The 25,036-nt window shown below is 39.5% G+C and overlaps 1 protein-coding gene across 6 annotated transcripts in view; it reads left to right on the plus strand.

Moving 5' to 3' along the window:
* The window catches only part of ARNT2 (aryl hydrocarbon receptor nuclear translocator 2), a 371,710-nt gene that overhangs the window by 191,632 nt on the left and 155,042 nt on the right, over positions 1–25,036 (plus strand). For 3 of the 6 annotated variants that reach the window (XM_072619149.1, XM_072619140.1, XM_072619176.1), the window contains 3 exons: positions 3,604–3,648; positions 19,129–19,342; positions 24,690–24,903. In XM_072619149.1, coding sequence (XP_072475250.1) covers positions 3,604–3,648; positions 19,129–19,342; positions 24,690–24,903 — 473 coding nt within the window. The remainder of the gene's footprint in view (positions 1–3,603; positions 3,649–19,128; positions 19,343–24,689; positions 24,904–25,036) is intronic. The other 3 variants (XM_072619163.1, XM_072619154.1, XM_072619173.1) reach the window with 1 other exon arrangement.

The raw sequence follows: 25,036 nt of genomic DNA on the forward strand, positions 1-25,036 counted from the left end.
GGGAAGGGGAAGGATTTGGAGTTTAGGGTAGGTGATACTGTCAACTGTGATGGTGGTTTTGATTGGGTTGGGGTCATAGAAGGAAGAGACTTCATTAACAGCTGAGGCAATCAGTTTGGCCACTATATGGAGGATGAATTAGAGAAGGGAGAGACTTGAACTCAGGAGAATAATTAATAGGTCATTGCCAGATGACTTATTAAAAGGTCTCAACAAGTGAGAGGCCATGACAGTCTCAGTTAGCATGGCTGTGGTATGAGTGGAGAGAAGGTGATGGACATAAGAGGTAGAGAGGTAGTAGAATCTAAGTTTGTTAATTGATTGGTGGGAATTGGGGGATTGGAGATGAATGAGGGTAAAGTGAGTGTTTTAAAGAATCAGATTTGACATGTCTGGCCACAGCTTTGGCTTTGGACAAGATATTGGTGATGTAAGGAACAAAGGAGGGGGGGTTGATTTGGCCCTGAAAAGGGAGGGAGGATAGAATTTATAAACTCTAGCCTTCTTCCTCTGCAGAAATAAGCCTAGTGATGTGATATAAGGGGAAGTATTTGGTCCAAAAAATTCTCCTTGAATACCACCAGCATCAAATTGTGATTAACAAGTGAACAACAAGAGGATTAACTTTATTATAAATTGAAGTGACTTGTTTCCATAACCCTTAGCTGAAATGAATTAAAGGAATAGGAATTTGGATTGGCAATAGCGGTAAAAAATGAGCCAAATATGAGTTGGAAGATAAGGCTCCTGCAGAAGATGCTAAAGAGAGGAATTTGGGCAACCAGAGGACAATAAGGCAGCCGGGGATGTCTGGAGCTGTTCAGAAGAGAGAACTGTGAAATGGAGAGGAGGATGTTTTAGTTGTCTTCAAGTATTTAAATGATTTTTATGTTGAAGAGGGAGTGGCCTTGCTCTGTGTGAGATCAGGGGCAGTAGGTGGAAATTGTAAAGATGCAAATTTTGACTTGAAAACTTTGAATAGGTGGAGCTTTCCAAAAGTGTAAGGCCTGCCAAGAGAGGTGGTGGGTTTCCCTTCCTTAGAGGTCTTTGAGCACAGGCTGGATACCTATTTGTTGCACTTAGTATATTGGTTATTCCTTTAATATGTGAGTTGGACTACATTGAATTCTGTAATTCAGAGATCATAGAAGGGGCATAGAAGTATATGTGCTGGTGGGCATGCACATTCATGTGCAGACCTTAGGGGAACTTTGGCAGCCTTAACCACATTCACTTTCATGAAACACTATTCCCTGGTCCTAGCCTCTTACCAAGGGAATCAGTTCAGTTTTGCGTTCTCACAGCATTTATCTTAATTTGACCACACATCCTGTCCCCTGGTGGTCCAGCTATATATTTATCTGATACAACAGTTAACAGTGATGAACTTTTCATCTTTGGGGGAAAAGTCCAGGTTCTGCAGTTTACCTTTGTTTCACCAAGGAAGAATTGTCCCTTACAACTTTATTATAATACTTTCCCGCTAATGAAACCTAGGCGGATTTCTCAGATATCTCAGTTCCATCTTTTTGGTCCTCACATGGTTATTAAGACAGCTAGAAAGGGCCTGTTCTGTGGTTTATTGAGGTGAAGGCCAAGAGTGCCAGGCCTCTTTTGTGAATTAGGTAACTGTTGAGATCTGAGGTAGGGCAGAAAACCCTTTCAAAACTGAGGAATACAGGAGTGCATATCCCCGTATCTGGTAGGGAAGACATAACTTCAGAGAAACAAACTTCATGGTAAGTTATTAGAATCTTTCCCCAGGTCATTCAGATAGTCTGCCACCAGACAAGATGGCGTCTGAGTTTTGACCATTTAATCAGATCTTAGCGTCCGTAGGCATAGTCAGCTGAGTCAGTAATTTTGGCAGACTTAACCACTTAATTATTCTTTTTCCTCTAAAAGAACTATTTGCTACATCAATAAAGCAAGCCTGTTAATCCTGTCTAACTATGGCATTTTAAAGAAAGTTACAAATGTATTACCAGACTGAAAGATAACAGGAAAAATAAGGTTTTTACTTAGTGTCTTTTACCAGTAATCATGGTAGTGATCGCTACTAATTAATACTTGGTTTCTCTCCAAACACCTTCTAATTCAATCTGGACTTTTCTTAAAATCACAAGACACTGAGGCACATAAATGTGACTCTTTGATCCCCTCTGGCAAGCCTTTTCCAATGCCTCCCATAATAACTATTCAGACTTATTTAAAAAAAAAACAAAACAATTCCAGGGAGCATCTCTCCAGCTTAGTGAGAAAAAAAAAAAGATATTAAATTGTATTCTTGTTGCCCACAGCTCTGTGGCTTCCTTTTTCCTCCTCCTTTTGATTTATGGCAAAGTTTAAAAAAAAATCACATTGCTGTTTAGTAACATGGTCTGTGGAAAACCCCATATAAGGTTTTTGCAGTTGGCTGTATCGTATTCACAGCTGGCTTCTCGATCCCAGTTTGCCTGTTTGAGGAGAAATTCTGCAGATTCATCCTCTCTCTTTTTGATCAAAGCCCTACATCTGCTTAGACCTGGTAAAACAATATGGTCATAGCACTAGCCGCTTCTTATATTCTGACCTTAGCAGAAGATTCAGGAGTTAGGAAACTCTCGCCCTGTACCAGAGGTTAATGTCGCAAAACACGTTTAAGCAAAACAAGGCACGTTTTAAAATCAGAAATATCAAGTGATTTCTTTATAGTTTGCGTGACCTCTCCCTGGTCTGGTACAGCATTTAAGTAAAAATCTCAATGAAAACCACACCCAATGCCTATTACTTCCTGGCATAAGAGGAGTGTTTTAAAGGCATATGGAAGTATACGTACATATTCATAGACTCACAGATTTTTAGAAGCAGCCCCTAGAGATCACTTTGTCCAACCCTTACATACATATGTATATTGGCAACCGAAGCATCATTTAAAAGAACTGTACTGAACGTTTCTTAGTTTGGCAGTGAATTCACATTTAGTAGATCATGTGAAAGACTTGTTTGGAACCACTTAGTATATCTCCAAGGAAAAAAATTTTCTGCTAATGAGCCAAGTTTTCAATGATTTAACTTTTATTTTTTTTCCTTTTATTTGTTTTATAGGCAGCTGGTGTAGAGAGCCAGTCTAGAAACCAGGAAGATCTAAGTTCATATCCTTCTTCTGACACATATTGACTGTGAAACCCTGGGCAAGTGACTTAACCTCTCAGTGCTCCAGGCAACTCTCTTAGACTAGAACTTGAAGAGATTGTGCCAACCTGCTTTGGCACAGGAAACTTCCTAGCAAGAGAATTGTGTATACCAATGAAACTATAGGTGCCAGTCCTTACCTCTCTCCTCTGTCCACCTTAACTTTTTTTTCTTGCTGACAAATGTCTTATTTACACATATAAGCATTTTCTAGCCTTCTGCTTTGCAGTAACATTCTAGTTTTGATCTGTTCCTTTAAATTTACTACCCTATTTTGTTTATAGGTATGGTGATGTTCAAAACTCTGGGGATAAGGAAAAATTTGCAAGGTAGGAGTGTTCTGCAGAGATCCGCTGAGAGAGGACTTGTCATATCCCAGAATAGTCAATCTTTACACGTAGCTTAGATAGCTGTGTATCTTCTTTCTAGGTGGGAACATGCTCCTACTATTTCGGATGCAGAGAGGTTGGCAAGGTAGGAAAAAGGAAAATCAAACCTGGTGGCCTTTTTTTATTTGGCTTGCCCATTTTCCCTTTAGTGGGAGGGTAACTTTACAAGAGCCTTTTAGAAAAACCTGTGTCATTCTGTGGCTACATCTGCATGATGTGCCATCATATATAGCAAGAGGAAATAATTTTTTTGAGATCTTCTGCAGACCTTGTGTTCTTAAATCCGTACTGTACTTTTAAATTATAAAATAGTATTAGTATTTATGGGGGAGGATATAAAAAATTAGAGTGAGACCCTTATATAATTTTGGGCAACCAATTACTAAGTCCTTAGCCTACAGATCTGTCTGTAATATAACAGATGGCATCCATCTGGATACCTGTGGATGAAATACTTTTAATGGCAAAATCATTCTTATATTAAGAAGCCAATTCTTATGTTATGCCCATGTACTCTTGCTGATTTTTATCTAAAATATCTGGCTCTTTTCCAGCCTAAAGTATTGCATTTACATGATAGCCAATGGATATTCCAACCTGCCCCCTATATTTACTGTTGGTGTATCATTAGACAAGTCATTCGAACTCTCTGGGCCTCAGTTTCTTCATCTGTAAAATAAGGGAGTTGGAATAAATTATGTAAGGTGCTATGAATGTTCTTGTCTCCATTTTAGAAATGAGAAATCTGAGGCTCTGAGGTTAAGTGACTTGTTAAATGGGTCATTGTACCACACTCTGTTTTCATGAAGTTGTGTGAGAACTTGACTGAGTACAGCAAGATATCCTCTCATCATCCCTTCCAGCTATCACCTTGGGAAATTTTGCCATCACCGAATTTATAAAAAGTTTTTACTGTTTTGTCATGTTCCCTCTTTCTAAGGCCCAGGAATAGTATGTCTACAGTTTTAACCAATGACCACTAGATGGGGACCTTGCTCATTTTTAAAAAGTCTATCCAGTTTGAAGTCTATTTTTTAAGTGAACAGTTTTATATTTTACTTTTCTAATTATATGTAATAACAATTTTTAACCTCCCTTTTTAAAAAAAAGTTTGAGTTTCAAATTTTCTTCCATCTTCCTTCCCTTCCCCACTCCTTGAGAAGGTAAGCAATTTTATATAGATTATACATGTTCAGTCATACAAAATATTTCCATGTTAGTCATGTTGCAAAAGAAAACACAAACCAAAAAAGAAAAATAAAGAGAGTTTTAAAAGTATGCCTCCATCTACATTCGATTCCGTCAGTTCTTTCTGTGGTGGGGAATTGCATTTTTCATCATGAATCCTTTGGGATTATCTTTGATCATTCTATTTCTGAGAATAGCTAAGTCATCCACAGTTCATCATCGTCCTTTATTGCTGTTATTGTGTGCAGTGTTCTCCTGGTTCTAATTATTTCACTTTGTATCAGTTCATGTAAGTCTTCCTAGATTTTTCTAAAAGCATCCTGCTCATTACCTCTTATAGCACAGTAGTGTTCCATTATAATCACATACCACAAAAATTTGTTCACCCATTCCTCAGTTGATGGGCATCTCCTCAGTTTATAGTTCTTTGCTACAATAAAAAGAGCTGCTATAAATTTTTTGTACGTACAAAGTCTTTTTTCTTTTTTTAATCCTTTTTGGGGTTCAGACCTAGTAGTGAGGTTGCTGGGTCAAAGGATATACACGGTTTTATAGCCCTTTGAACATAGTTCCAAATGACTCTCCAGAATGGTTGAATCCGTTTATAACTGAACCCATTTCCCCATATCCCCTCCAGCCTTTGTTATTTTCCTTTCTGTCATGTTAGCCAATCTGATGTGTGTGAGGTGGTACCTCAGAGTTGTTTTAATTTGCATTCCCCTAATCAATAGTGATTTAGAGCATTTCTGAAGTCTATTTTAATGAGCTTGCATGAACTCCCTTTTTATGAAGGTATATACATACTTCACAACCGTACTTAATCTTGGAAAGTATATTCTCTTTTGAAATTAGTAAAGAAGAGAAACAGAAGCTGATATTTAATTGGTACCTGCTGTTTAGCTTGTTTCTAATTGGCTTAGTTTTATAATTAATTATTAGGGTTTTTTTTCAACTCAGCTTCTCATTTATAATTACAGGGCATAATGACTCCCATCTAGTGTAACTGACCTGCTGGCTGTTCTACACACACAACGTTTTTTCTGTCATCTCCGGTGCTGCTTTTGTACAAGTAATCTCTCCCGTCTGGAATGCCCTCCCTCCATACCTCTGCCTCATAGTATCTCTAGCTTTCTTAGCTTCTTTCCTTAAGATTACTTGGCGTTACTTTATATTTACTTACTTTTGGACGTGATATAATTTCCCAGTAGAATGACAGTTTCTTGAATGCAAGGAATGTTTTGTTTTCGACTTTGTATTCCCAGCATCTAACATAGTAACTTGAATATAATGGATATTTAAAGTTAGTAGGTTGTCATGTCATATAGTAGAAAGAGCTCAGGCTCTTAGGTTGGAGGACTTTGGTTCGAATTCCACCTCAAACACTTACTGCCTTTGTAACCTTGGGCAAATTCCTGGACTTGAGCTTGCTCCTCTGTAAAATGAGCACTGGATTGGATTAATGATGATATTTTAAAAAACAGCTGATAATGAGCCCTTTTTATTCCTTATGAGTACTAAAGCTCAGCTTCTTCCTGTAGCTTTTTCTTTTCATTAACCTCAGAAGTAGTCTAATATCTCCCATCATCCTGAATTGAGTATCTCATCACTACTTTAACCTGTATCTCTTCCTTTCCTTTTGTTCCACTCCTACCTTATGTCATTAAGGAGCAGCTCCCAATGTCTTATTTTCCTAAGAAGCCCCAAAGTGCTAAGTCTCTTTGACTTAGTATGGGATAGAGGAAAGAGTGATGGATTTGTCACTGGAAGATCTGGGCTCAGGTCCCAAGCACTAGCATTTATTAGCTGTGTGACCTTGCAGCTGCTATTCCATCTAAAGCTCTTTTTCTTTATGAAATGAAGAAATTGCCTGCCCCCAGAAGTGTTGTGATAATCAAAGGAGAGAACGCATATCAAGTACTTTGTCAAACTGTAAAGAGTTTCACAGAGACCTTTTTAAACATTAGGGATCTTTGCTTTCCATGGTGGACTGCTCCCACTATACTGACAGATTGCAGCCCATGGTGTTAGCAGCTGCCTTGATGGCAAGCTCTTCTGAATTTAGCCAGACTAATCCTTAGACAGTAGGCATACAGGCCATCATACTCAGATCCTTTCTATCTTGGTAGAACCACGTAGAGCTTGTGTACCACTGGCATAGTTTTTGAGAACCCAGAGCCCAGTGCTGAAATAAACTATCAGAGAGGGATATTAGTGGAGGTATACAAATATATGTCTTCATTGAATTCTGTATTTAATGGCTAAAGAATTGGCTTTAGAGCCAGGAAGACCCAAGTGCAATCCCTGCCCTTTACACATGCTGCCTATAATGACTCTGATCCAATCATTTAACCTCTCAATGACAAATTTTAAGATTGTGGATTGTGGAGAAGATACAAACCTTCTTTGAAAGAGATTTACTTCCCCGGGAGTTTACTGTACTAATATAAGTGCAACCCCTATTCCTATACAAGCTTTTGTTCTTACATGACATTTCACTATGATCTAGATCAAATTTTTCTCCACCACAGTACCACTTTTTCCTTGACAATTGTTCTAGAAATTATCTAGTTTTTTTCCATTTTTCCAATCAAATTTCCAATAGTGTATATTATCTCACTGTTGTATTATCAACACTGTTGTAAACTACTCCCTGCAAGACTCCTATTTTAAGTCTTGGCATACTTTTACTTAATCCATAATGCTGTGTTCACATTCCCTTTCTGAGCTAACACCTAGATTTGATGCTCACTCAGCCCTTTGCACCAACTTTCCAGTCATCCTTAAATTTCTCACTATTGTTCAAAGCTGCGCTCTTCCCCTCTGTCATACTTCTGTTTTCTTTACTACAATGTACTTTCTTTCATGTCCTGCTTTCTTCTCCACTTGTCTTTTTTTCTTCCCTGAAACAACTCTACTTCTCTGTCACAATTCAAACCTACCTTAAATTTTATTTTTCATAACTTCTCACCTCTTTCAATAAAAATGGAGCATGGATTTCTGACCTCTAATAAATTCAGCCAGGAAACTCTCCATGCTATAACTGAGGACTGAAAGATCGAGGGCACCCAGAACTTTTGATTTATAAAAAGATGGCTGTTCGTATTTGTCTCATTTGTTTTAGAAAGGAATCTTCATGATGGCAGGTGTGACACTTTTTCATGCATATTTTTATTGTCCAGTCTATCTACCTGTTGTGGTGTATTCTGGCTTGTAATTTATACTCCCTCAAGGACTGTCCTTTTGGATAGAAATTTTCTTGGTGCTCTGGGATCTTCACACACAAAAAATAAGGATTTAGGATTCTAGGCCCAGAGATGCTGATTTCTGTTGTTTGTGGCATAACAATAATAGTGTTAGCAGTGTACATCTATGTAACATTATGCAACTTTATAGCTTACAAAGCACTTTATTCCACCTTTGGCAGGTTGAAAGGGTGTTATTATCTCTGTTGTACAGACGAGGAAACAGTTCACACAGAGGTCACCTGCTGGGCAGGTGAAAATGGGACTTAAACAGCCAGAGAAAGGAATTGTGTGCAGGCAGTGTTCCAGGGCCTGAGGCTACAAAGATGGAATAAGGCACTGGGTCTTCCCTCAAGGGACTGAGAGTCCAGTGAGGGACATCCATCATGGATATAGGAAAAAATATGATAAATGGTAGAGTACAGTAAGTCAAAAAAGAGACATGAAATATGAAGAAGGAGAAGTTGCTTTCTCTTGGGAGGGGAGACATCAGGAAAAGCTTAGTGGAGGTGGTAATGCCTGATTTGAAAGATTTCCGCATGTAGAGAAATGGACTAGTGCCTAGAAGGCAGTGAGACGTAGCCTGCACAGATGCCCACATCCTAAAGAGTACAGGATGAGGTTAGAGGATTGCTTGAGTAGAGTATGGAGTGTATGACAGGGACTGTTACAAAAATAAATCTGGGAAGGTATATAGCACAATGGATAGAGTGCTGGCCTGGAGTCAGGAAAACCTGAGTTCAAACCTAGCCTAAGACACTTACTAACTCTATGACCCTGGGCAAGTCACTTAATCACTCTCTGCCTCAGTTTCCTCATCTGTAAAATGTGGATAATAATAGCACCGATCTCCCAGGGTTGTTGAGAGGATTAAATGAGATAATAATTATGAAGCATTTAGCACAATGCCTGGCACAAAGTAAGCACTAAATAAATGTTAGCTATTATCGTCATCGTCATTATTAGAAACCAGATTGTGAAGGATTCTAAATTCCCAGGTTAATTCCCAGGGGTATATGTGTGTATATATACATGTATATTTTATTTTAAATATATGTTATATATATGTGTGTGTTTTCTACCAAAGGCAAAGTCAGAAACAGGCAGATTACTTTGAGAGTTATATGGTGGATGGAGTAGAGGTTGAGGGAAAGGAAATCAGTAGTCTATTCCATGAGTTCAGGAAGAAGGTGATGAGCGTGGTGATGCCAGTGGAGTCATGACATGTAGGGGATATCATGGAAATAGAATCAGTGGGATTTGGCAGCTGTTAAGGCGTAGAGAGTGAGGGGTGAGGGGAGGTTTTGAGCATGGGAAGAAAGAGGGATTTTCCAGGAAGGCACATTTTGGGGAAAGATGATAAATTTTGGTTTGGACATATTTTTGGCACGAGGTGCTAGAATAACACGAAGGCAGAGATATTCAGCAGTCGGTTAGAATTGTGGGAATGGAGCTCAAATCAACCCTAGCTTTGTAGATTTGTCAGTCATCTGTCCAGGTGATAATCAGAGCTCTGGCAGTGGATGAGAGCACTGAGAGAGCAGAGAGCAGGAAAAAGACCCAGGACAAAGCCTTGGGCAATAAAGTATATACACTCTGTGGATTAGAGGGGGAAAATGAACAGACTGAGAATTGGTAAGAAAAGAGCCAGAAGAGGGCAGTGTCACAAAAGCCCAGGGAGGAGAGGAAATCCAGAAGGTGGGTTGTGTTAGTGCACAGTTCATATCTCATAGATGGGCCAAAAAGGATGGGGAAGGAGAAATGACTGTTGGATTTTGGAATGAAAAAGCCTTGGTGACCTTGGAAATAGCACTTGTAGTGGTGATGGAGATAGAAGTGTTAAAAATGAGTGGGCATTGAGGAAGTGGTAGTATTACAATAGAAATATAGAAATTTGCAGTGGAAAGAGAAGAAAGGTTTAGCATGATAACTCAAGGAGAAAATACCAGAGACCTGAGCCTGTTTATAAGCAAAGGGAAAGTAAGCAGTAGAGAAGGAGAGATTCATGGAGCATGACCCTGGAGGAGACTTGGGGGATGGAAGCAAGGGTACAAATAAAAGGGTTAGCTAGGTTGAAGGGTTTAGTCCTGGTGGGTCGATAAACTTAAAGATCTATCCTCTAATGAGATTGAAGCAAAGTGATATTGAATTGATGGTATTTTGCTTTCACGACATCTCTCCTCTTTGCTCATACAGCCGCCCTTGGATGGGCCCACGTCATCTCACCTGAACTATTATAATGGCCTTCTAATTCTTGCCCCAAGTCTTTCCTCACATTAATCCATCTTTGACTCAGCTCCCAAAGTGATTTTCTCAAAGCACAAATCTGACCGTGTCTCTCCTCTACTCAATAAACTTCCATCCCTCTCTCTTACTTCCAGTATCAGACATAAAGTACAACATCGTTTAAATCTCTTTACAACTTGGCCCCTGCATGCATTTTCAGACTTCTTAGATTTCATTTCCTTCCACATTCTCTATGATCCAGTTACATTGTCCTGATTGCTTTTGGTCATGTATGACAGTGTCTCCCAACTCTGTGTATTTGTGCTGGTTATTCCCCATGCCTAGAATGCTCTCCCTCCTTACCGCCACCTCCTGGCTTTCTTGGCTCTCTTTAATACCCAGCTCAAATCCTACGTTCTCCAAAAGGCGATTATGAATCTCTCCCACCCCCTTTCCCTCTGTGATTACTTTTCACTTACTACATATACACATACACAAACATATGTGTATATCCCTTATATATGCACGTATATGTATATATAACTCCTCTCTGTCTTTGTCTCTGTCTTTCTCTGTCTCTCTGTGAACACAGTTATTTTCACAATGTTTCTTTCATTAGAATATAAGCTCCTTGAGAGCAGGGTTGGTATTGCTTTGCCTTCCTCTGTATCCCCAAGGGCTTAGCATTGAAAGCCACGTATTAAGTTCTTAATAAATGCTTGTTGACTTAGTCACATGGACAGGTTTGAAGATGTGGAGAAAGAGTTAAAGTAGCACCTGTAGTCTCCTACCATGGCCTCGTTAACCAACTGCATGTTCCCCTCTAGACACTGGGACTCCACTACTGTCTTCTGACTTTGATAGGTGAGCCTTTTGACTTACCAGACTGGGACCCAGGCCACAAATTCTCTTCCTGCTATCTGCCCCTCATTCCTCCATGATATCCCCTCCAGTACTTCCTTCTCTGGTATCCTTCCTCTATTAGCATGTAAATTTCTTGTTTGTTTGTATATGTGTCTCCAGCTTGCCACAGTAAGTTTTATTATGTTTGTTATATTTACTATTTTAATTTGTCTCTTGATCTGTCTATCATCTATCTGTCTTATCCGTCCATCCGTTTTTTATCCTGTGGAAGGTGACTTTAATCTCAATAAAGTTAGTCATCTCCCAAATTTCTATGTAAAATAAGAGTTGGGGGATTAAAAGAAGAAAGGATTTGGATTAGGTGCTATTTGGAATGTGGTCAGGAGGCAGATGTGAATAAAAAGATTAGTGTGTAGCAGGGAATAGATACTCTGTTCAGATCAGATAGCATAAATGTGTAGCTGAGCTAGCCAGCATGGTTTTATGACTCCCTCCAGCAGGTTTCTGAGTCTCAGGTAAGCCCAGAAGGGGCAGATGGTAGGGGTGACCCAGGCTTGAGGATTAAGAAGATATAAGGATGAAAACAGCAAAAAGACAAAGCAGCAGGGGATTCTGACATCCTTAGTGCCTTTACATAGGTTGTCACTCATGAATGGAAATCATTTCTTCCTGGATTTTGTGGTTCAGTTGTTTTCAGTTGTGTCCAGCTCTTTGTGATCCCATTTGGGATTTTCTTGGCAAAGATACTGGAACAGTTTGCCATTTCCTTCTCCAGCTCATTTTACAGATGAGGAAACTGAGGCAAGCAGGGCTAAGTGACTTGCCCAGGGTCACATAACTAGTAAGTATCTGAGGTGAGATTTGAACTCGGGAAGGTAAATCTTCCTGATTCTAGGCCTGGCACTTTATCCACTGTACCACCTATTTTCCTTGATACCACCTAGAATCTCTAGCTTCTTTCCAAGATCAGCTTAAATGCCAGTCTCCACATGAGGCTTTCATGCCCATCAATCTCCCACCTCCTATCACCAAAATTATCTTATTTTTACTTGTGTATGTTTTGTACATGTTCATATGTGTTCATTTTGTTTCTTCCAATAAATGGAAGGTTCCTGAGGCTAGGTATTGTTTCCTCTTTATTTTTGTATTCACAGTGTGTGGCACATAATAGGCATATGTGTTGAAATTGTACCTTGTTAGGGTTCCCCAACCATCTAGCAATTAGTAAGTAGGTATGTAAGCAATGGGTGTAAGATAACAGTAAATAGGAATTAAGAGTGTAAGAGGGAACATAGAAACCACTTGCAGAAACTGCCTCCTAAATTAATTAAGGCTTCATTATGCATTCAATTAGGAGAAGCCATGCAGATTCCATTATAACTGTCCCTTCAGTCTATAAAATGCAGATACACTCCAGAGATATTCAGCAAAACCAGAGAAACATTATGCTAATAAGGGGTCATCGATAACTTTGAGATGAAATTAATATGTAAATGAACTAACCCAAAAAGTAGGGCAGATAAGAGTTAAGCTGCCTGCCCAGAACCCTATAAAAATGGGACCCCAAAAACCTGCCCTTCAATCACTCTGCCCCCTGCCATAGCTCTATGCTGCCCCAACTCCAGTCCAAAATTATGTAAGTGACTCTGTATGCCCCTTTCCCTCCCTTCTCCTCCCTGTGCTGCATGCCTCTCTCTATCACCTCTTTCCCGGCTTCATTCCCACATCCTTTTCCTCTGTACTCTATGTGCCTTCTTAAAGGGTGATTGATGCATCATCATTCTCTGCTTGCTGCCAGCTTGAGCTTTCCCTGTGAATATCCAAAGAACCAGTGTATTTGCCCTGACCCAACAAGGGGTCTCTTTGTGGCCTCTTCTGTTAGGTATGAACTGAAGACACTTGGACTGGGAATACTTGTTCACACCTCTCAGTGGGCTAACGGGGCACTGTAAACCCATTCAGTGAAAGCAAGGGCAGACAAGGAACCTTCTGCCTAGCCTTGGGAGAGATCTTGCCTCATAGTTGGGTCATGATAGAACAGTATTTAATAAATGCTTGTTGATTTGTTGATTGACTGAAGAATGGAGAACAGTGTGTTGTTCAAATTACTGACTTACAGCTGTGGCATCAAACTCAAGTAGAAACAGGCCCCTAAACAGAACCCTAAGATCCCTGGTCTGTATATTGACTGAGAAAATTACATATTAACATTATTTTATTCTACTTTGGGCAACATTGGGACCATATGTTTGAAACCCTTGACTTAACAGGATCAAGACTGGGGTGGAAGGAAAATGAACTGGAATAGGAGTGGATCTGGGACTAGAGGTCACAAGGAGGTCAGTTTTAGCAGGAATGGAGGCTGTGGAGGAGATGAAAGGACAGGAGTTTGGTGTCAGAAAGGGATTTTGGAGTTCTGGATGGAAAGTGGAACACTTTTGTTCAATGATGAGATATGAAGTGTAACTTCCCCAGGGGATTTTTGAGTGGAGTTGGAGGTTACAGGAGTTAAGGAAGCTGATGAAGTAAGAGATGCAGTGAGAATGAATGCTAAATTGACCAAGGATGATCCCAAGGGTTAAGAGTGCAAATTAAGGTATTGAGTCAAGTGAGGAAGTCATTGAGACAAGTGTCTCGGGGTCTGGTAGAGGAGACAAGGATATGGACAAGATGATATAATCTGATGGGATGGACTTTCAAGGAATAAATTATGGAGTAAACATGGGAAAGCAAGACCCTAGAAGAGGCAGAGAAAAGCACAAAGCATGCTGCCTTGTGAGTTGGGTGGTCTTTGCTTCTGGGACTTTCTTGGGAGATCTGCTTCTCCCTGTTCCAGCTGGCCACCTGCGGCCTCTGTCTTTGCCGCTCACATGTCCTAGGGAGCATTGTTTTGCTCTGATCCAGCCCCAGCCAGCTACCACTGGTATCTCTGGGACTTCCCAGGATTGCTACTTCTCCAGAAGCCAGAGTTGACAGCTGCCTGTGGTTTATGTCTTAACCCCTGGGTCTTCCTCAAGAACCATGGATCCAGCCTGCTTTCTTGTGCCTTATGCTCTTGCTTCAGTCCTGATCTCGTAGCCCTTGCTCCTGAGTTTTCCCAGAGTGCTCAGTGACAGGTACAGATCCCAGGTCTCTAGCTTCATTCTTTGCCACAGGGCCTGCTCCAAGGTTGTAAAGGCCATTTGTTTCCAGCTGGGCCTCAGAAAATTTAACAGGACAACCTGCATCATGTAAGGTTACATCAAGTTAAGTCCTGGAACAGTCTAATCCTCTCCCTCCTTTCATGGATTTGTTTCCAGTCACTGATAATCTGCCTGGATTCATTCCTCAGTGGCCAGCATTCTCCTATCCCTGTGATTCTGAGCCCTGGTCCAACCACTATGGTTCAGATCTGTTCTCTGTCTTCTGCTGCCTTCTCCTTTACTCTTTCTTCTCCCTTCCTGCTTCCACCCCACCCCACCCCTCACAGTGTCCTACTGTAGTTCTAATCAATCCTTCTGCTGTCCTATATGGAATATGTTCTCTGCAGGTAACATTCTCTTTTATCTTATACCTTTTCCTTCCTCAACTTTTGCAGCTTCTGGCAGTCACTGAGAGCTGGGCCATTCTTAATGAGATATGGCATCTTTGGCCACCCTTTCTGGCATGCCACGTAGGTTGTCATGATGGAGGAGTTGGAATACTCTTTCCTTTCCGTTGCTGTTTGCAAGCTCTACCCCTCAGTAATCTCTCCTCCTTTAAAGTTCATTCAATCCATTTTTTTTCAGCTCATCTAAGCCACTTCCTGGGATTACTGTCACCATCCACTGACTTTGCTACTATTTTCATTCTCCTGAATAGAGCTGGAGAAAATCAAGAAATTGTGCTGACTAGATCTACTACAAAATTATGTTATGTAATTTCCGCTGGGCCCTCACTGGACCAAGGCAATACTTTCACATCACCCCACATGATTCAGTATCCTACTCATCATAGTGACTTGTCCAAACCTTTTCATTCTCCCTCAAGCTTCTCATGACTCCACCTGCTCCACCCTCTCAGTTAAGAACTTTGTCCTTCTTGTCTCCCCTGCAGCCTTTGAGGCTGTAGATTGCCTTGTTCTCTAGGTTTTTCTGACACTGCTGTCTCCTGATTCTCCACCTTCCTGTCTGTTTCTTCTTAGTCTCCTTTACCAGATTATCATGCAGGTTATGGGTGTCCCCCAAGGCTCTATCCTAAGTCCTCTTCTCTTCCTCTATGCTATTTCTTTTGGTGATTCATCAGCTCTCATAGATTCAATTATTATCTCTATGCAAATTCTCAAATTTTTTTTATCTATCTTCTCTTCCTGCGTCCAGTCTCATATTTCCAACTTCCTAGCAGATACTTTGAACTTTTCCTGTAGACATCTCAAATTTAACATGTTCAAAACTGAACCAATTATCTGTCCCCCTAAACTATTCCTTCCTCTAAACATTCCTATTACTGTCAAGAGCACTCAAGTATCCTTTCAGTCACCCAAGCTCAAAACCTAGGTGACATCTTCAACTTGTACTCTCACTTTTCATATCCAGTCTATTAAACCTTAATTAAACGTTTTTAAAAGTCCTAGCTATTAAACCTTCTCAGCATCTCTGTACATGCCCCATTCTCTTCTCTGACAAAGACACTATCCTGGTGCAGAGCTTTATCACCTGACTCCTGGACTACTGCAGTAGCCTACTGGCTATAGTCTTCCTGCCTCAAGTCTGTCCATACATCCTCCATTCTTTATTCAGTGATCAAAATGACTCCAAGTTCAGTACTCCACTGCTTTACCCAGCAACCCCAATTCTAGTTTATGCTTAGATTTCTCTTTTCTGAAGGACGCCTGGCTGCTTTGCTTCTCTTCTTACCATTAGTATCAGTGCTATAGTGTTCGAGACAGCCCAAGGACTAACAGTGTATATGGTTGGCTGCTTAGCACAAAGGACCAGTCTGTTTTGCAAAGCAATAGGAGATATGTTCATATGCAAACTGATTTTTCAGTCTCTCCACTAATAGAAGTTTTGTTTCACCGGCATCAAAGTATAATTTTTTTTCTTTGTTTACGTAAGCTTTTTGATTTTTAAGCTTGTATTAAAAATTTATGATTTTGGTATTTTTATTTTTTCTGTATTGGGAGACATTGAGTATGTCATCTAGTAAGAATAACCATGTTCTTATTGATTTTTTTAGGTTCTTGGGTTCACTGGGGTTAAGGCAGTTCAAAGTAGATAATAGCCAAGGAGGATAGTTGCTTTTACTGTATAAGTTGATATGCATTTTTTTTGCTGATTATTTGGATGGGTGCCATGGGTATTATAAATATTCTCTAATTCGGTTCAAGTTAGTTAACACCCTTCTTGGCCTCCATTCACTTAGGTCCCATAACCAGCAACAAAAATTACTGGATATCTATGCATACATGCAGAAGTTTATTTTATTCTTGAATTTGATACCAAGGATACGGTGAAGTTTTTATGCACATGTGATTTCAATTTTATTTAAGCTTTATTTAGGTTCTGTGGAGAAAAATAAAGAAACCCTTTACCTAGCTTCCTTCCTTGCAACACTTATTAAGCAGTGACAGGCTTCTAAGGTGCTATGCTGGGCAGTGTGTTTCAAGCCTGCAGTCTTAGATTTTCGTAGCCATGGCCTATACCTTAACCAAAACATGCTATTTTGGTTCAGCTTCCCAACCCACACAGTATCTACTTCCTCAAATTTTTTTCCTGTCTCCACATCTCTAATCTTAGACCCCAAAAAGAAAAGAAAAAGTCAAAATTAGTTCATCAAAGCAAGCATCCTTGTATAATAATTTACCAACACCTTTTGTTTTCCCCCAGAAAGAATCTTAGGTCTGAGAGTCAGGAGACCTACACATTATCTTTAGCAGTGTGGTCTTTCATAATTTTCATTACTTTTCTGGGCCTCAATTTCCTCAACTATAAAAGGTGAGGAAGGGGAAACTATGGTCCCTTCTGACTCTAATATTCAACACTAGGTTACCCAGAGAAGAAAACATCAAACAACAAAGCACCGATTTTTATTAAAACGATTTTGAGAGCTTACATACAGTAGGGTGGCAAACAATTTCACCTTGACTCTAACACAATAAAACCTGACTGGGAGATGATGGGACCTCACTTGAATTTTTCTGGTCTCTTCTTTCCCATTTACAGATGAGTATCTTGCCACAGATGGACCATCTCATATTCCTAACAAAACGAATAGTTTGTGGGAAAGCCTGTTTGATGTCTTATCCTCAGATGCCTTACCAAATGTTATAGATTTTCAGGTGTTTGATATTGTCGGTCCTAATCATCCAGAATAAAACCTAGAAGTCATCAGGGATCATCCTCTCTTTCATCCTATGTCTTCCAGTCATAAGCAGCATCCACTCTAAAACTCTTCAGGATCTCCAGTAGATTCCCATTGTTTGTGGGATTAAATCCAAACTCTTCAATGGTCCATTCAAAACTCCTCAGAGTTTGACTATTCTACCTTTTTGACCTAATCCCGCAGTATTTCCCTACACATATTTTCCTCTACAAGCAGACCAAGCTCTTTACTTATCTCTTAGCTGAGCCCATCTTATTTTCTAGCCGAAACACATTCTGTTATCTTGGCTTAAGGTACCCTTCTCACTCTCCTCTGCTTATTTTGATCTTTTCTATCCTTGAGGGTCAATCTCATAAACCACTGCATCTTTTCCATGAGGTCTTCCCTGTCTAACCCAGACTCATCTCCTTTATCTGATCACTTAGAGCACTTAATGTCTATAAATCACAGTTAATCATAATTTCTTCATATCTTTACTTCATTATGCCACGGGGGCATGCTTTGTCTTCTAAGGCAGACTGTGAATTCCTGGAAGGAAAGAACTTAATGCTTCTTTGTGCCTAATCTGGTGCTATGTACATAATAGGAGCTTAATAAATGTCATGTACACATTAATCAAGTAGGGTTAAGCATTGGCAGTCCTTTCCTGGGGACTGCTGCTTTGCATATTTTAAAATGGACTCAGGGTATGCTTTGTGTGTAAAGATATAATCAGCAAAATAGTTCTTCAAGTTGATAAAAGATAGACTGTTAACTCAGACTTACATAGGCAGAGTTTAGAGAGAGCCTTGTTTAAAGATTATTAGTCGTCATTCCTGTCACTGGCTTCCCAACTAGTTGCTGGATATCCCTTGTTGTGTCCTGTTCTAGTTATGTGCAGAATGTTTCTAGGCACACCTTTTTGCCAGATGTCAACTTTGTATCATCGTTAGTTTAACTTTGATCATTGGTTGGCATACTCTCTCTTATAATTAATAAGTTAATTATCATGACAAGGAGATTGTGTATGAACACTTCTTTTAGTTTTAAATTGAATTTGTTAGTAAGAGAACTCACCATAGAAATATTAATACCTGCTTTTTGGAGGATTTTAACTAATCATTTTAGTCAATTAAGGTATAAGATTTCTATACCTTCCTTTTGGCATTAACGAGACCAGTGTTACTAAGAACACAAGCTATAAGCTTTACAATTCTTTGTCCTCTTCTACCTTAGCAGAACAGCTGTATTGTTGGCCTCTCAGTACAGAGTAAATCATTGTCATTTCTTTGAATTTGTTCCCAGTGGTAGGACATTTTTGTGTTATCTGTTAAGCCTGCTTGATTAATTTTATGCTAGTGAAATGAAACGTATCAGGTTTTATCACTAAAGTTATTAACTAGGCACATTGGAGCAATTAGAAAATGAAAATAAAAATTCAGAGACCCAAGAACAAAGTGCTTACAGAAGTCTGTCCGCGTTGCGCACCGAATTAAGCATGCTAAACTTTCTCAACTGTTATGCTGCACAGTGTTTTCTTTCTTTTTTTTTTTTTTGCAACCCCACCTCCTCTTCCAAAACACATGGTTCTTAAAATTCTTTAGACCTTGATTAATTAATTGAGTACTTTGCATTGACTAGTTGGGCTTTAAAAAAATATTATCAACAATACCCAGGCTGATGCTTCTTTTTTTCCCCTCCCTGGTTTCCTTTTTCTCCTATAGAGAGAATCACAGTGAGATTGAAAGGCGTAGGAGAAACAAGATGACCCAGTACATCACAGAGCTATCGGACATGGTTCCCACATGCAGTGCCCTGGCTCGAAAACCAGATAAGTTAACCATTCTGCGCATGGCAGTCTCACACATGAAGTCCATGAGGGGGACAGGAAACAAATCTACTGATGGAGCCTATAAACCTTCATTTTTAACAGAGCAGGTAACACTACTCCTTTTCCCCCATTGGTTTATCACCTTATTTTCTTTTTCAAGTAGTTCTCATATGTTGGAACAAAAAGAATGACATTGAGACAATACTGCTGAGCCCTTGGAGAATGTCTGTAGTTGTCAGGAGAGAGTGAGAGAGAGGTGACACAGGGTTTAGGAAGAAGACAATCCATAGAAAAGCATAAAAGAAGAGGCAAAAGCGACAGAAGGAGAAATAGGAAGGAGTAATTATATAAAAACTCAAGGGATGAGAGAATTTAAGAAGATTGGCTACTTAGCAGTTTCAAAGGCTACTGAAAAGTCATTAAAAATTAGAACTGAGGAAAGATCATGCAGTTTGACTTAGAAGGTAACTAGTAACTTTCTGGGGACCAGTTACAAGGATTCATGCCAGATTAGAGGAGCTTGTGAATGTTGTGGGTTTATAACGTATATGAATTATTATCCTTCATGTAGGCACAGTATTTTAGTACTAAGCATTTAATATTAGATGTTATAAATAAACATCTTTATTCTTTGACTTGATCAGTACAAGGTAAAGACGGTCTCAATGAACTGCCAGTAGACAGAACCTTTGTGTTCTCTATATAGTCTAGCATATTAAAGCATATTAAATAATGAACATTTTAATAAATATTTAAGGAGCCATTTGATTCTTTTCTTGGCTAGCATTTTTAGTCTCTCCCTGCTGATTAACTTTTGTATTCAAACATACTCAAGTCTCCACTGTCTTGAAAAAAAAATACCCTACAGAGTTTTATGTGACTTTGTTGCTTAGTAATTTCAGTCATATTCAATTCTTCGTGACCCCTTTATGGAATTTTCTTGGCAAAGATACTGGAGAGGTTTGCCATTTCCTTCTCTAGCTCACTGTGGTAGACAGGGTCAAGTGACTTGCCCAGGGTCACACAGATGATAAGTGTCTGAGGCTGGATTTGAACTCAGATCTTTCTAACTCTGGTGCTCTATCCATTATGCCACCTAGCTGCCTTCATGTGACTCTACCATGCCTTTAATTGCTCACCTACTTCTGACAGTTTCGCTTCCAAATGCTTCAAAGTGATCTTCCCTCTTCTATGTTTTCCATCTAATGTAACAGAAGGAACTTTGGAAAAGAAAGCAAAGGACTTGGTCATCTGTTCTCATTCTGATACTTAAAAACAGGTGACATCTAGTGAGCCATTTTTCAAACTTTTGGTGCCTCAGTTTTCCCTCTGTAAATAAGAGGGTATACTCTCTTCCAATTCTCAATCCTGTGTTTCTGTTTCTTTTTTTTAAACCTCTCTAACGTCTATCTTAGAATCGTATTAAAACTACCAGACTCCTCAAACTAGTGATTTAATGGGCCATAGACGTAATCAAACTGCAGTTACTTAATGAAGAGTTTAACTTCATATTGGTAGGGAAAACTGTGCTCTGTATCATTTGTATGTTGAATTTAAAGTGAAGCTGATTCACATGAGTAGAAATGCTAAAGTGGAAAGGACAGTGGACTAGGAGACAGGAGACCTGGTTTTGAGTCCCTTTTTATGTGAGTCACTTAAACATCCTTCCCTTCTGTTTCCTTATCTGTAATATTAGGTATGTTCAGAATAGATTGCTTCCAATGTCCATTTTAGCTTTTAAAAATCCACAATTCTGTTGTCCTTTTGAACTGTTTATTTAAATGTGTATTATTAATGATCTTTTCCCATGTTGACATTCCCAAACTAAAACCCAGGGAGGTTAATTGACCAAATTCATAAGACACAGACTTACCTAAAGCCATTGAGCTGGCCTGTGGTGGAGCTGGTCTGGACCCAGGGCTTCTGACTTTAGCTCTTTGATCTATGTAACCATGTTTTGGGGATGGGCTTTGGGAACCACATATAACACAGCGAAGATCCAAAAGAATCTTGATGTGAGAATGTGAAACCAAATCTATTAAAATGAAATTTAATAAAGAAAAATGTAACATCTTACTCTCAGGCTCAGAGAATCATCTTCACAAATGCAAGATGAGGGAGATAAGGCCAGGTAGCAATTCGTATTAAAAAAGATCTTAATGTTGTAGTGGACTGCGTGCTCAATGTGAGTCAACAGTGTGAGCTAAGAAAGCTAATCCATTTTAGTCTGCATTAAGAGAAGAATTACGCTCAGGATTAGGGAAGTGATAATCCTTCTTATCAAACCACATCTGGAATATTGTGTTCAGTTCTGGGCATTTTAGAAAGGATTGATACACTGGAGAGTGTGTGTCTGTATTTGTGTGCATGCACACACATACACACATGTAGATGCACATATACACATACACCTAGAGATATACACATATGTACATATTAAACATATGTATACCGACATATAGGGTATAGTGCATCATATTAATCTATATTTTGTTATGCTGTGATATGTTATATTACCTTATTTTATATTATATATTTATGCTAGCATTTTTACATCACTTTAAGGTTTGCAAAGTACCTTACAAATATTATCTCATTTTCATCCTCACAACAACCCTGTGAGATAGAGGATATTATTTTCATTTTACACCTGAAGAGACTGAGGCATAAAGAAGTTAAGTGACTTGCCCAGAGTCACACAGCTAAATACATTTCTGAGGCTGGATTTGAATTCTGACCTTCCTGATTCTGCACCTAACACTCTGCACTGCCAATAGGAGGATTTCTTGAAGGAATTTCTTCTTTTTTTTTTTTTTAAGGGGAGCAAAGAAGACAGAAAGAACGTGATTATATTGAAGTATTTGAAGGCCTGGGTCATGAAAGAGGGATTAGATTTATTCTACTTGATTCCAGAGAACAGAACTAGGTGCAATAGGTGGAAGTTTTCTAGTGGCTGATTTAGGTTTTATATAAGGAAACATTTCCTCACAATTGGATCCATCTCGAAGCAGAATGAGCTGCCAAAGGAAGTAATGGGTCCCTACTTATTAAAGGCCTTCAGGCAGTGGTTAAATGATCACTTGTCAGGCCTATCATACTCTTTGTCAGCTATAAATTGAGCTAGGTGGCCTCTGAAATCTCTCGTAAGATTCTGATTTATGAACCTAGAGCTTGTATCTATGAGAGAAGACTATCTGAAAGCTGAAACTCTGAATATAGTCTGAAATGAATATAGACTCTGAAATAGTCTGAAATACTTTTTGAATTGTTGTGTCAAGTAAGGGGTATAAAAAGTAGTAATGAAATGGGGCCCTTTCCTCAAGAAGCTTATAAAACCTTCCTTTTATAGAGGAGATCATGGTTAAGCCCAGTTACTAAAGTGGTTCAGGTTTAAATACATCCCCCTTTGAGGTTTGCAGCTACACTAGACATACAAGTCTCTGACCTCTATTCCTTGAAGAGCTGATTTATTTAACCAGACAGCTCCTCAGAAGAACCTCCAACATCTATGCTGCTTTTTCTTATATATCAATTGGCCTATCTTTTCTTCTGTCTTTGATGCAGAAGGTAAAGTATAGCCAGATGCCTGTTTGTTAAAATAATGACTCTCCTTAGTCATAGCATTGTTTGAATTCATACTGCATATTCCTACTGATCTCAAACAGTTACCATATTTTACATAATTATAACTTCAATTAGTGCAAATTTGAATACTTGCCGCCACTTCACAGTGATTCTGCGCCTGGCAGAAAGTCTGTAAGCAATACATTGTATATAGTAGGGGATCAGATAAATACATTTTAAATTAAATGGACAACCTGGTCACTTTGAAGCTCTTAATCACATTTCTGATATAGTATCTATCTATATATAGAAAAACAAGACAGGTTCATGTTGTCCGAACCTCCTAGACCAAGTAGCAATAGCTTCTTGCTTTGCATTAGGAAGGAAGCTGCACCTCATTCCTCTGCTGTTTAGACAGTAGAAATTGATTTCAGTGAAATTGATTTAGTGCCATTCCACCCCTCCCTTAGACGATGTGTGGCATTCAGTTACTGTAATTGATTCCACACAGCTTCCTGCTTTCAACTAAAAATAGCTCTGTTACTAAGACCTCAGAGACGTTTTAGGGTGTGTATTCCATTTCTCCAGGTTTTATCTATATGAGGCATTGTGGTATAGGGATGATAGGAGTTCTGGACTCAAAAATCAGAAAAGGCGATAGTCCTGGCTCTTCTTACCTGTCTACTGAGTGATCTGGGAGTGACCTCAGTCCTCCAGCTTCTCACACATAAATTGGGGGCCATAGGATCTACTTTACTTGCCTTATAGGACTATTGTGAAAATCAAATGAATCTTGGGATGATATCACTGGAAGAGAACTTAGAGGCCATTGGGTCTAGTCAGTCCCCTTATTTTAATTATTTTTGTTTTTTTGAGAGGCATTCAAGTTTAAGTGCCTTGCCCAGGGTCACACATCTAGTAAGTATCAAGTGTCTGAGGCTGGATTTGAACTCAGGTCCTCTTGACTCCAGGGTCAGCGCTCTATCTGCTGTGCCACCTAGTTGCCCCAGTCCCCTCATTTTATAACTAGGAGAAACAGATTTCAGGGAGGGCAGGTGACTCATCCCAGTCTCTACAATGAGTTAGTGGCAAAACCACAACTGAGATCTTAGGATCAGAAATTGAGAGCTAGAAAGGATCTGAGAAGTCATCATGTCCAATCGTGTCATTTCCCAGATAAGGAAACAGAAGCCCAAGTCCTCCTGACTCCAGCTCCCATCCTCTCTACCCACTCTGCTACACTATCTCTCAATGGATTTTCAGCATGGCCCCCCTTTTGCTGCAGTAGAGAGATAACACATGGGAATTGGGGCCTTGTAAAATGGAAAAAACATCTCAGAATCAGGGGATTGTTTTTAAATTACGATAGTTGTTATAAGGACAAAGATTCAGCCAGGGAAGAACAGGAAGAGGATGCAAAATGACGGTGCAAAGTGTAGTGAGAAGCAGTGTGGCCGACAGTGGGCAGGCAGATGTACGTATGGTCCTTCCTTCTTCAGCTGCTCTGGGCACATGCTATTCTGGTAATACTGATACTATTGGAATATTCACGAAAGACAGTGTTGCTGCTATGAACAGAATCGGTGCTAGTAATGGTTCTGTACTAGGTGAATGAGCCCATTCCATACCGTTGAGTCAGTAAACATTTATAAAGAACCTACTACGTGCCAGGTGCTGTGCTAATTGTATCCAAGTTCCTGAGGTTAACTTTGCCCAAAAAGAAAGTGGGGGAGGGGAAAACAAATCACCAGTCTCCTTTGCTAAACAAATTGAGTGGTATATGTGTTCTAAGTGATCCATTTATTGGAATGGTGTCACAAATAAAGTGACTGTGAGCTTGTATTTGTCTTTGCTTTTTTGAGTTTCCTAATTGTGATCTCTTCTTCCAAGGAACTAAAACATCTCATTCTCGAGGCTGCTGATGGATTTCTGTTTGTAGTTGCTGCTGAAACTGGGAGAGTTATCTATGTGTCTGATTCAGTCACGCCAGTTCTGAACCAACCCCAGTCCGAGTGGTTCGGTAGCACCCTCTACGAACAGGTTCATCCGGATGATGTGGAAAAACTGAGAGAGCAGCTCTGCACGTCTGAAAACTCAATGACAGGTCAGTGATCTCTATAGTGCTTTGTTTTTTAATACAATTCCCTTTATCCAAGGCTTATTTTATCATTCAGAACTAGTTACAAGGAAGACCAGAGTAATGCAAAGCTGCTTGTAGCTTAAGGACTGACTTAGAA

The sequence above is a fragment of the Notamacropus eugenii genome, chromosome 1 (genome assembly GCF_028372415.1).
Source record: "Notamacropus eugenii isolate mMacEug1 chromosome 1, mMacEug1.pri_v2, whole genome shotgun sequence".
Taxonomy (NCBI): Eukaryota; Metazoa; Chordata; class Mammalia; order Diprotodontia; family Macropodidae; genus Notamacropus; species Notamacropus eugenii.